The sequence below is a fragment of the Macrobrachium nipponense genome, chromosome 2, assembly GCF_015104395.2.
Source record: "Macrobrachium nipponense isolate FS-2020 chromosome 2, ASM1510439v2, whole genome shotgun sequence".
NCBI classification, from domain to species: Eukaryota; Metazoa; Arthropoda; class Malacostraca; order Decapoda; family Palaemonidae; genus Macrobrachium; species Macrobrachium nipponense.
Genome location: NC_087201.1, coordinates 96,537,254 through 96,549,671, shown reverse-complemented (window position 1 = coordinate 96,549,671; position 12,418 = coordinate 96,537,254). Strand labels below are relative to the sequence as shown.

Below are 12,418 nucleotides of genomic sequence, written 5' to 3'. Positions count from 1 at the left end.
ACGTCTGTCACTTCCTTCACAGTTAGCTCCCTCTTCCTTCATCTACTTTATTTTATTGTTACAAACAAGTCTGATCTTGATAAGAGTTCTGGGTTACTTATTTTAGTATTTAACTTTGCATGAAGGATAAAAACAGAAAACCGACTCACACAAATACCATCAAAACTTACCTCCTTCTCTAACTGCATATATATTTTTATGTCCTCCAGAAGATCCTCCAAATCCACAAGAGTAAGTCCTGTCAAATGAGTGTATGGTTCATGCATGTCAACAGCAGTAACATCACCTTCTGAGCTTACATACTGAGCTAAGAGATCAATAGGTTTGGCTCTTCCATCCTGGATTCGTATTTGTGATCGAAGCCTGAAAAAGAATAAGTAATTAAAGTTATAAAGTCACTGACTATATAGGGCTATACAGGCAGTCCCTGGCTTAAGACGGGTTCAGCTTACGACGTTCTGAGGTTACAACGCTTTTCAATAATATTCATCAGAAATTATTTCCAGGTTTACGACGCATGTTCCAGGGTTACACCATTTACGACACCAATCTGACGGAAGAAATATGACTCCAAAAATACAAAATAATCAATATTTGAAGGGGTTTTTTTTATGAAAAATGCAATAAAATGCAGTTTACATAGTTTTTAATACACCCAACGCATTAAAAGTAAGGTTTTCTTAGGATTTTTTACGATTTTCCAGCTTACGGTGATTTTCGGCTTATTGCGATTTTCGGCTTACGATGCAAGCCGGGGACTGCCTGTATTATATTATTGTCATCATCATAATCATCATCATCATCAGGGTAACACAAGCGCAGCTCATAAAATCAATGCAATAAGCTACAATAATACCTTGCTCACTTTCCATATCCATACTGTCATTCCCTAAACTCTTTGCAATCCAAAGTTGTAAGCCCTTAAACACAAAAAAATTAATTAAAAATGAACTTCCGATCACAAACTATGCATTTCACACAAAAATCAGGTGTTCTAGAAAAAGAACCAGCTTTGGTTTAAAGGACTTCTCTGCCATTTATCAAGAATAAAAAGTTTCGATCATCAAAACTTATACTTGAGCTACTCATAGTATATGTCACAAACACTGCAAAGGCAGCAATCAAGTCTTCTCACATAAGAAAACTGATCTCTCTATAAACAATGATATACAATTTCTCAAAGAAGAAGAGTTTGAATCACCAGAACTGCTATATATAATGTATTCGTATGTGTGTACAAAAACTATGTAAGAGGCAACCATCATGTGTTTCAGAATGGGAGCAAACAACAGATACATTCAATCTATTCATAATTCACCAGTTTCTTCCAGACCTACTCTTAGTTCACTTGATACCATTAATAAAAAATAAGCTAAAAGATGCAGCTGACCCTGGCAATTACCGGCTGACTGCAATCACAACGATCGCATCGAAGATACTTGAGTCGGTTCTTCTAGTGAGACTTCTCCCCTTTCTACACACCACTGACAACCATTTCGAATTTAAAGCAAACCACTCAACTGGCACCTGCATCTACATACTAAAAAATTGCTGAACTATTATCTATCATCAGCCTTTCCTGTTTTCCTTTGTTTTGTAGATGTGAGAAAAGCATTTGACAGAGTAAATTACCTGATGATCTTTCTGAAGCTGCATAAAAGAGGCACACCTCTATATTTAATTGCCATTTTGTACTGCTGGTTCTCCACACAGCAATTCTGTGTCAAAAGGGGTAACGTATTGTCGTACACCTTTGGCTTCCTTAACGGGCTTCGGCAAGAGGGCATTCTCTCACCATACCTGTTTAATACGTACAGATGCCCTGAATGTCAAACTGAACTCACTCCCAATTGGATGCACTGTCAATGAAACAACTATAAACAACCTTTGTTATGCCAATGATATGGTTCTGATTTCCCCATCAGTACAAGGTCTCCAACGATTCATCGACACTTGCTGCCAATATGCAGAGGAATTTGATATCATATATCATATATAACGAAACCAAGGCCCAGTGCATGTTGCTGCTCCCGAGATTGCTTAAGCATATTGCAAAACCACAAATTTTCCTCGGAAATCATCAGCTGAAATTCGTGCAAGAATTTTCGTAATTGGGTCACATTTTCACAGACGACCTAAAAGATACGGCAGACATAGAACAGAGGCGTTGTAAACTATGTGTAACTGGCAACATGATTGCAAGGAAGTTTGGCTTCTGTCACCAAGACATGAAACTGATGCTCTTCCGCTCGTATTGCTACAGTATCTACGGGTGTTCCCTCAGGACAACCTATACCAGAGAGACCATGAGATGTATAACTGTTGTGCACAATGACATTTTGAGACGCCTCAAAACACTCCTTGCTACCACTCTGCCACACAGATGTTCACAGAAAACTGCCTGAACAACTTTCAAAAAAATCATTGTAAGGTGAACAATGTCCAGTCTGATAACCAGAGTAAGAAACAGCAGCAATTCACTCAAACAAAGCATCCTGAGGAGTGAAGCAAGAAAAAGATCTAAACTGTGGAAAGATAGGAAAATGAGGCATTTGTTCCCTAAATGACTTAAATCTCTGTTTTTGCAAAGTATCAACTGCAGAATCTTTTATTATTATTATATTTCTTCAATTATTGTTAGTACTGATATTTTCATTATTACTGTGATTATTATCAGTACCGTATACAGTTTTGCTACATTCAAATTTGTGAAAGTTCCCAGTGGAAAAGTGAATACTAATGTGTTTCACAAAAATCTGTGGTAAAGTGGACAGCGGAAATGTGAAACGCATAAAACTGGGGGGATACTGTATGCTTGATTAGTCCATAATTCATGTGCCAAAAAGGAAAAAAAAAATTGTACTGATGAGGCAACCATCAAGTTTTCCAGAATGGGAGAAGTTGCTGCTCTGGTTAAACTAAGAATGGTAAGGCTAAGAATAAAGAATGTTAATAATAATATTAAGGCATAGTACATATTCTTGTAAATAAAAATCAGATGATGAATAGTGCACATACAATTATGTCTTTATTAGAACTACCTTTTTTGTAGCACTTTCTTCACAAAGAACGAAAATATGACACTAATAGGTCCAGTCAATGACAAAATGTAACTACGTATTGGCACTCATACAGTCCTGATGATGAAAGAAGTGCAAAAACCTTTCAAAACATGTAACAAACTCTAAATTACATCTGAACATTGCCCTCATATCCATTACCTACTGGACGTATAATGGAAATCAATGCAGAGTACTACTGTATTAAATCTTGCAACTTAGTACCATAACCTTTTGTTATGCAGTACATAAGAAAATAGCAAAAATTATCTGACTGTATCCATATCCTACATGTCTACAATCTTCCAAATAGGATAAGGAATCTAAAGCAAATCTGTTGCTCTTATTATTATTTATATGACAAAATATCTACTATAAAAGATTGTCTGGTTCCCAATTTAGCTCTGGGCAATAAGTTGGTGCCTTTCTATGACATGGTTATATTCTAGTTCTTATTAGTATTTAAATCCTAACTCCCAGGACCTCCTTTATTAAAATTCTTGGCATTCAAAAATGGGACTTTTACAATTAGGATAACTTACTATTTTCAAGAATAGTTTGAAGCAACCCATCAGCAGCAGCTAATGGTGAACATTATAAAAGAAACAACTACTAACCTGGCCTGCTCCAACTGAAATTGGTCTTCTTGTTTTGAAAACTGTGAGAACTGTGCTGCTTCCCTCTGACGCTGTTCTAATTCCATCATCCTCTCCCGCTCTTGGCGCTCTAGCTCTCGTTCTTGGCGCCTTTTCTTCACCTTTTCCAGCTCCATTCTATTTTCATCCATCTTTGCACGATTCCTTTTCTCTATATCTTCCCTGGGGATTGAAGGTTTAAAGACTAAAAATAATGTTCACACAAAATTAAAGTCTAATTTGTATAAAAAAGCAACATTTGAATTCTTGTCTTAATTTTTAAATGAATTTACATGTTAATATGGAAAAAAAACCAAGCTGAATGTACTTTGGATGGGCACAGCAGCACTTTAACTGGTGATGAGTTTTGCTACAGACAGGTAATTGGGGCCTACAAAGTTCCAAAGCTAGGAAAGATACTTTGGTTACATTAGGTTAAAATTGGGTACTACCCCATTTTAAAAAATCATATGAAAAACATTCATTGTTACATTAGGAGGACCAATAGTTCATACATAAATTTCATAAAAGAATATGTTTTGTAACAAAATAATCATTACGAAAATTTTATAAACATTCTGTAGCACTGAATTTCATGCAATACAGTATTTTCATACCAATAAAGCATATTTTTGAACCATAATACAGATGCTTTATTTATCATCTGAATGAGCTCAGAAAAGTGCCTTGTGCCTTTTGAAAATCCTGAAGACAGAAAAAGCAGAATATCTAAGACCTGTGACCTGTGAAGCTGTTGAGTTCTAGAGGATCTGTCAACGGGGGCGTGACCACAATGCAACTAGATCCTACATTATAGACATCGAATTTGGGTAATGCATTCCTAGAGGTGCCAGCAAGGACGTGACCTGTGTAGCTGGTGCGCTCTAATGAACTGTCACGGGGAGCGTGACCACAATGTGACAGATCATATAGGTGTTGTTTAGACACCGAATGTTGTTAATGCCTCACTAGAGGTGCCAGCAAGGACGTGACCTATGTAGCTGGTGCGCTCCAGATGATTTGTCAACGGGGACGTGACCACAATGTGACAAAAACATTTTACCCTACTATGAGGGCAAAGCAAAAACATTACCACCTGACCTAGCCTAACTGGTTAAACCTCGTATAACCTAGGCTAATGAAGGGAAGTCCGCCCTAGGCGGCCGACCCAATACCACAAAAATAAACACCTATATAAACATAATAAAAATAAAAAATAAAAAGAAATAAAATTAAAAAGTCCAAACTAACATATTATTTCCTATATGATAGGAAGAGTGCTACTCTCTGTCCCCAATATAGTGTCTGCGGTGACATATGGGCCCAAAGAGTAGCAGTTCTCGTATGTAGTCCTCACCTCCCGAAGGTAGTGTGAGGCAAACACTGAATTACTACGCCAAAATGTGGCATTCAAGATGTCATTGAGTGCCATGTTCTTTTGGAAGACTACTGACGTAGAAATAGCTCTCACTTCATGCGCATTCACCTTCAACACTTTCATATCACTGTCTTCACAGGATGAATGCACTTCCTTGATGGTGTCCCTCAAGAAAAAAGCCAGAGCATTCTTTGACATAGGTAAACTTGGCTTCCTGACCGAACACCACAAGTTATCAGAAGGACCTCTACAATCCTTCGTCTTCTTTAGGTAGAATTTGAGAGCCCTGACAGGGCACAGAACTCTCTCTGGTTCGCGCCCAACGATTTCGGCCATCCCTTGAATGTCGAAGGTCCTAGGCCAAGGGTTGGACGGATTTTCATTTTTTGCCAGGAACGTTGGGCTCAAGGAACAGACTGCATTATAACCTTTAAAGCCAACGTACTTGCTAATCGCTTGAACCTCGCTGACTCTCTTCGCCGTCGCCAGAGCAATCAGGAAGATAGCTTTTCTAGTAACATCTTTCAGGGAAGCCGTATGCATAGGTTCGAATGGACTGGACATGAGGAACTTCAGAACTACATCCAAGTTCCAAGACGGAAGCCTGGGTTGCTGAACCTTCGTTGTTTCGAAAGATTTCAAGAGATCGTGAAGGTCTCTGTTGTCCGCCAAGTCCAGGCCTCTGTGCCTAAAGACAACCGAAAGCACACTCCTATATCCCTTGATTGTAGAGACTGCAAGTTTTAGATCCCTCCTCAGGTATAGTAGGAAGTCAGCAATCTGACTCACAGAGGTCGTGGTGGAGGAAATGCCGTTCTTCTTGCACCAACTGCTGAAGACTGTCCACTTCGATTGGTACACTGCGCTGGATGAAGCTCTCCTTGCATTGGCGATAGCTTTCGCCACTGACCTAGAAAAGCCTCTCGCTCTGGCCAACTTTTGGATAGTCTGAATGCAGTCAGACTCAGAGCGAGAGGTTTCTGTGGTACCTCTCGAAGTGGGGCTGTCTGAGTAGATCTGTCCTTACTGGAAGCGTCCTCGGGAAGTCTACTACGAAGGCCATGACCTCCGTGAACTAGTCTCTCGCAGGCCAGAACGGGGCGATCAAAGTCATTCTCGTCCTTTCCGAAGCCGCAAACTTTCTCATAACTTCCCCTAAGATCTTGAACGGGGGTAAAGGCGTACAGGTCCATCCCCGTCCAGCCCCAGAGAAGTGCGTCTATCGCCACTGCCGCTGGGTCGAGCACCGGGGAGCAGTACAGTGGAAGCCTCTTCGTTCTGGACGTCGCAAAGATGTCCATGAGCGGACATCCCTATAACCCCCACAGCTCTTGGCATACCTCTTGATGCAGAGTCCACTCAGTTGGCAGAAGTTGACCTCGCCTGCTGAGGAAATCTGCCCAGACGTTCTCTACTCCTGCTACGAACCTCGTAAGGATTGTGACGTCTAGATCTCCTTTGCCAGAGCAAACAGGGACCGAGAATGTGTTCCTCCCTGCTTCTTCAAGTACACCAGAGCTGTGGTGTTGTCTGAGTTGACTTGGACTATTCGATGAGAGACTTTTTCTTGGAAAAACTGGAGAGCTAAAAAGATGGCTGCCATCTCTTTTAGGTTTATGTGCCAGGACACCTGTTCCCCTCTCCAGGTGCCCGACACTTCTTACCCCCCTAATGTTGCTCCCCACCCCATGGTGGACGCGTCGGAGAACAACACTAGGTCGGGGCTCTGAAGCTTGAGAGACACGCCCTCCGACAGCTTCACTGGATCTAGTCACCATTTCAAGTGATGTTTTACCTCTCCTGAAATTTCCAAGATCATATCCAGACTTGTTTTCTTTCCAATTGTCCTTGGGAAAAAATTGTAGCGGTCTGAGGTGCAGTCTCCCCAAGGAAACAAACTTCTCCAGCAAGGAAATGGTCCCCAGCAGACTCATCCATTCCCTCACCGAGCACGAATCTTTCCTTAGGAAGGCTGACACTTTCTCTAAGCCTTGCTGCTGACGTCCCTGGGACGGAAAAGCTCGAAAAGCCACTGAATCCATCTGAATCCCCAGATACACGATGGATTGGGTTGGAATCACTTCGAAATTCACCAGTAGTCCCAGGGACTTCACCAAAGATAAAGTTGTTTGAAGATCCTTCAGACACCGCGTTTGAGTGGAGGCACGAATGAGCCAGTCGTCCAGGTACATAGAGACTCTGATATTCGAAAGATGAAGCCACCTCGCCACGTTCTTCGTATCACATGGGTTTGACATATTACACTCATGCCCTCAGGATTTTGCACAAAGGACATGAAGGTCTACCTCCACTGAGGGGTAAAAACTACCACATTTTCTCCCTCCCCTCCAGGACATATGAGCTGGGAGAATGGGGGCATTTAGGCTTATATAAGTCCTGGTTTGAATGTTGCTCACATAAGACAAATATGCAAAGAGATATAACACACAACCAAACAAAAAAGGAAAGATCTCACTATAGAGGTGAAAAAACACTTCAACAACAGCAGGGGGCAGAAAGTGAAGGCACATCTGTTCACCATGGCAGCCGAAAGCAAAGTGGAATGTTTGGACTGAGAGTTTGTACATCGTGTAAGAACAAATGAAGGCGCTTGATAAATATCCATAGCATATATGTAGTAAATAAATATCAAGGTCAAGACAAAAATTTTCAATAAGTACTCTGAATCAGAGTAATCTTTTGACATGTAACAAAAGATTTAAAATGTATCTGCAACACTTTTACAATGTGACTTTATTATAGGTTCGTTGATTGGAAGGTAAAATTTGCATTCAAGATTTGCAAGTAAGAAAGAAGTCCACAAAGATTTTGGATCTCTCTTGAAGTGAAGAACTGAATAAATAGATAAGAATCAATTTGTATTTTTCATACCTAACAAACCTGAGGTCTCCTAACGAAAGGGAATCGGGATGAGACTAGTCTATCCTACAATCCGAGACATGTGGTCGGAGCGAAACGACCCCCGTGAAGGGCTACAGTAATAAAATCAAGCTAACTGCATTACATGGTAATAAATATAATTGAAAAGGTAAAATACTGCGTAACATCGTATGTCCAATTGGTATAGGAGACCAAAGGGAGCATGGGAGACCGCCATGCGGTCGGCGAGAGGGAGAAGGCGGCGCGAGAACAATGGTGCTCCCGCTACCTCACTTCTAAGTCTCATAAAAACGATGTAGATCTTAATATAAGATCTAAAAACCTTAAAAGCAGTACTTAACTTGGATGCAGAAGCTTGAGCCATCTTGAATTAAAGGAAGAATTCCAAACAAAGCGAGATCACAACACAAAGCAAAAATGCGTGCAATGCTGACGAGGCTATCGAAAGGAAAGACGTCAGAGATGCTCACTGTAGTAGTAGCGGGGCTTTGGTGCGGCTCCTATGTAGCAAGGGATTTTGGCGGAGAAGGAAGCTAATTGGGAAGGGACCTCTGGTAGTGGTTTCCACTCGCCCTTTTACTATACTGACACCTTTAGTATAAGGTGAGCGATCCAGTTATTCTGGCAGTATTGTATCGCTTTTTTCTCTGGTATGTATAGCAATATTTATACCTTAGAGATGAGGATCAAGGATGCATTTCACGGAGCGACACAGGCTGAGCCCAGAAATAGGATATTTCTAAGCACAGCTGGTAAATCGGTTAATAAAATCACAGATTGTAAGCAAGGAATCTGTGAGATCTGGCAACACCTGCACATATGAGGTGAGATCTGGTTGAAACCGCATCTAACCCCATGATATCCAGTCTTTTCCTAACCGCCTTGGAGAGTAGAAGCTTATGCTTTGCTCTCCTCCCAAGCTGGTTGTGTTTTGCCCGTGTTCTTTCTTTCCAGTGTGATTGAGTGTTTGTGTTTTGGATTATGGCTTCTGAATCTACTCGTCCTTGGCAGCGTATGTGTCCAGCCATCCAAGGATTTCCTTGCTCAAGGTTGTCAACGACTGTGGTAGCGGACCAGCACACCACTTGCAGTAGGTGCAGAGCTAACTCTTGTACTATAATGAATCCTTGTCTGGAGTGTTTTATGGCCTAGGGCTCAGTGGAAGCTGTTTTACAAGAAGAGGGAGCATTTGAGAGTTTCTACTCTTCCTACTTGGGAAGGTTTTGCTTCTCCTACGAGTAACAAGTCGTCAGCTCTTTCTCCTTTGTTTGTAGCTAATTCTGTTGTTCCTGTGTCTCCTTCCTTTTCTTCCATGGATTCGTCGATGGAAGTATCAGGAGTGCCACAGGCTGATGTTTTGTTACCTCTTCTCCTTTGGGCTCCAATGCTCGTCCCAAAGGTAAGGAGGCTTCCTCATCATGATCTTACCTTTCAGATTCAGTCTCCCAAAATGGCGGCGGTTTGGGCATCGCTCAGGCTACAGGGCGCTCCCACGTTGGAAGGCTTGCTGATGCATTTCATGGAGTCCCCCCACCACAAACTCCCGCTGTCCTCCCGCCTCCCCCTGGTCTCTTCTATCCTAGGTCATACAGGCAGCCATCTTCTGAGTCAACTCCGCTAGCAAAGCCATCGACTAGCTCTGGCCATATGAAGAACGTGATGTCACTCCCAGCATCCTCTCAGTCAGTAGTAGCAGCCGCTCACCCTTCTGTCACTGATCTGTCAATCGTTGCCTGTTATGACTCCATCTTCTGCGCTCACTGATCCATCAGAGGCCTTGTTTCAGGCGGTCTTCAAGCAGCTGGATTCTGTTTTAGATGAGAAGTTATCAGCATTCACTGTGAAGGAGACTGTGCAGAAGTGGAAGGCCTCGCCTCCTTCCCTGCCGCGATGAGATCTCGTGGAGAAGTCTCTTCTTCTTCTTCGTCTTCATCTTCATCTTCGTCTCACACTTCATCAATTTGTCGTCATCACATCAGACGTTGGAGAGTTAAGGACTTTACAATTTCTCCTTCTCTGAGCAAAGGGGGTGGTTCACCTTCTCCTCCTTGCATCCGTGTTTTGCCTATCGTCCATGATCGTCCTGCCAAAAGAAGCTCTTCTCCTGCCCCTATGTCTTGGATAACGTTCGAGATTCTGGTAGGAGTTCCTGCAGGAAGGAATCTTCCTTTGACATGTCTGTGCGACAAAGTCGCCTCTGTTCAGGCTAGTATCCCTACATCGTTGTCTATTCACACTCATGTAACTACACTTGGATGTGTTCGTGACTGTGGAAGTGTTGAGCCTTCGTTATTTTTACACGATTGAAGCTCTGGCCTACGTGTGCGTGCGGATATCGTTGAAATACAAATACAACTGGCATTGTCTGTATTTAAGATTTACTCATTGAGTTTTACAGAGTAGCTTTGATTTGTCGGTAAGGAAAAGTTCTGACTGGTATCAAGGAAATGCTATATATCACTCTTACCTCCTCTGGTACTTACAAGTAATCTTGTCTATCCTACAGTCTTACAAAGCATATGCAAATACTTGAGTTCCCATTTGAGCATACACAGTAAATTCAGTGGATGCAAAAAATGAGCAATTCTTGAATTATGTTAAATAATGACACACAATAGTACTTCTCTTTGATACACAGCACAAATTCAACTTTATATACAATGTACCTTGTAAGATTATCTAAACCCTCCTTCTCTAGCTTCTTCTTCCAAACATAAGTTTCTAGGAGGTTATTGTCTCCATAAGGATTATCGGCATTGGTGAAGTGCAGGTATTCACTATCCCATCCCATCTTTTCTTTTCTTTTTCTTTCTTTTGCTTCCTGAAAATAAACAAACATTTTACATGATAAAATAGAAAGACAGAAGAGTTAAAAACAAGGGAAATGAAAAAAGAATGTCTAATATTTCAAAGAAATCCTATGAGAAAAGACAATACTAAACAGTACCTGCAGAAAAGATGAAAAATATGCTATACCTTCAGAAAAACAAGTGACACCAAGAAGGGTAAATTCTTAATGAATAATAACAAGACTTTGTCCACTTCTCTTCACCAGTACCACAGCCTCTCCTACCCCCTGTTTTACTTTAAACTGATACTACATATAGATCAAAAGTTATAGTACTATTGGAAAACCACACAAGAACATCATCCTCATCATCACCATATGTATAGTATATATTACGTACAATCAGGCATTGAGTTACAATGGGGTTAGGTTCTTGCATGCATGTCAGAAGTCGATTCTTACATAAATTGGTTTGCAATTCAGTCTACAGTACAGTTAATACCAAATGATGCTGCAGATAGGGCAGGGTAACTCAAACTGATGCTGCCTGAGTGATGAGAGTTCTCATGAGATGGCGCAGTGCCAAGTAACTCAATGGTCAACTGTCTGAAGTAAGGTTGTAAGTACGAGTGGTCGTATGTCGAGTAGGTTGTAAGTCGGATAGTACCTGTATAGATCAAAAGTTATAGTACTATTGGAAAACCACACAAGAACATCATCCTCATCATCACCATATGTATATATTTAAATGTCAACTTTCCCCTTTATAGGTCAGATGGGAAATGAGTATTCTCCATGGTCTTCTGTTCTCTCTTCTTTCTGCCTTAGCTCTAGTCTAGGTCTTCATTTATCCCATTTTTCAATGATTATCTGGATTCCTCCATGTCTTCATCCTAATGTTCCAATATCTACATACTGCTTTTCTGACCAACTGTTCTTCAACTATTCTGATCACATTTCTTTACCATCTTAACCTTTGAGATCACATCCATGGTTTTTATTTGCTTGATGGGTGAATGGGAACTTTTGAATCATTTACTCTACTAATGGAATTTGCCATTTCATTTTTGGAACTGTCAAGAAAAACTAGTACCAGATGTATGTTCTCAGGAATTTTATTCGTGAGCAAATATGATATTGTTATGATACAATAAAGTTTTGTACATACTTACCTGGCAGATATATACTTAGCTATAGTCTCGGACGTCCCGACAGAATTTCAAATTTCGCGGCACACGCTACAAGTAGGTCAGGTGATCTACCCTCCCGCCGCTGGGTGGCAGAACTAGGAACCATTCCCGTATTCTAATCAGATTTTCTCTTCCACCTGTCTCCTGAGGGGAGGCTGGGCGGGCCATTAACCGTATATATCTGCCGGGTAAGTATGTACAAAACTTTATTGTATCATAACAATATCTTTTTTGTACATGCAACTTCCCCAGCAGATATATACTTAGCTGATTGGCACCCTTGGTGGAGAGTAAGAGACAGCTAAATAAATATATAAAAAACAGGAAACAACATATGTTGTAGGTTATAAAAACATTGGTTCTTACCAGATTGGGCAGAAGACTTCATGGATACTGTCTATGAGTCTGCTTTGCCTAAAGAGCTTCAGCGAGGTAGTGACCTATGACTGAGAGCTCTTCTGGATCTT

The 12,418-nt window shown here is 41.1% G+C and overlaps 1 protein-coding gene across 1 annotated transcript in view; it reads right to left on the bottom strand.

The window, feature by feature from the left end:
• Window positions 1-10,790, bottom strand: part of LOC135220809 (splicing factor Cactin-like) — a 42,667-nt gene extending 31,877 nt beyond the window's left edge. The window contains exons 1-3 of the mRNA XM_064258320.1: window positions 10,640-10,790; window positions 3,677-3,877; window positions 171-363 (exon numbers count right to left, since the gene is read on the bottom strand). Coding sequence (XP_064114390.1) covers window positions 171-363; window positions 3,677-3,877; window positions 10,640-10,764 — 519 coding nt within the window. The 5' untranslated portion in view covers window positions 10,765-10,790. The remainder of the gene's footprint in view (window positions 1-170; window positions 364-3,676; window positions 3,878-10,639) is intronic.
• Window positions 10,791-12,418: the final 1,628 nt, after the last annotated feature.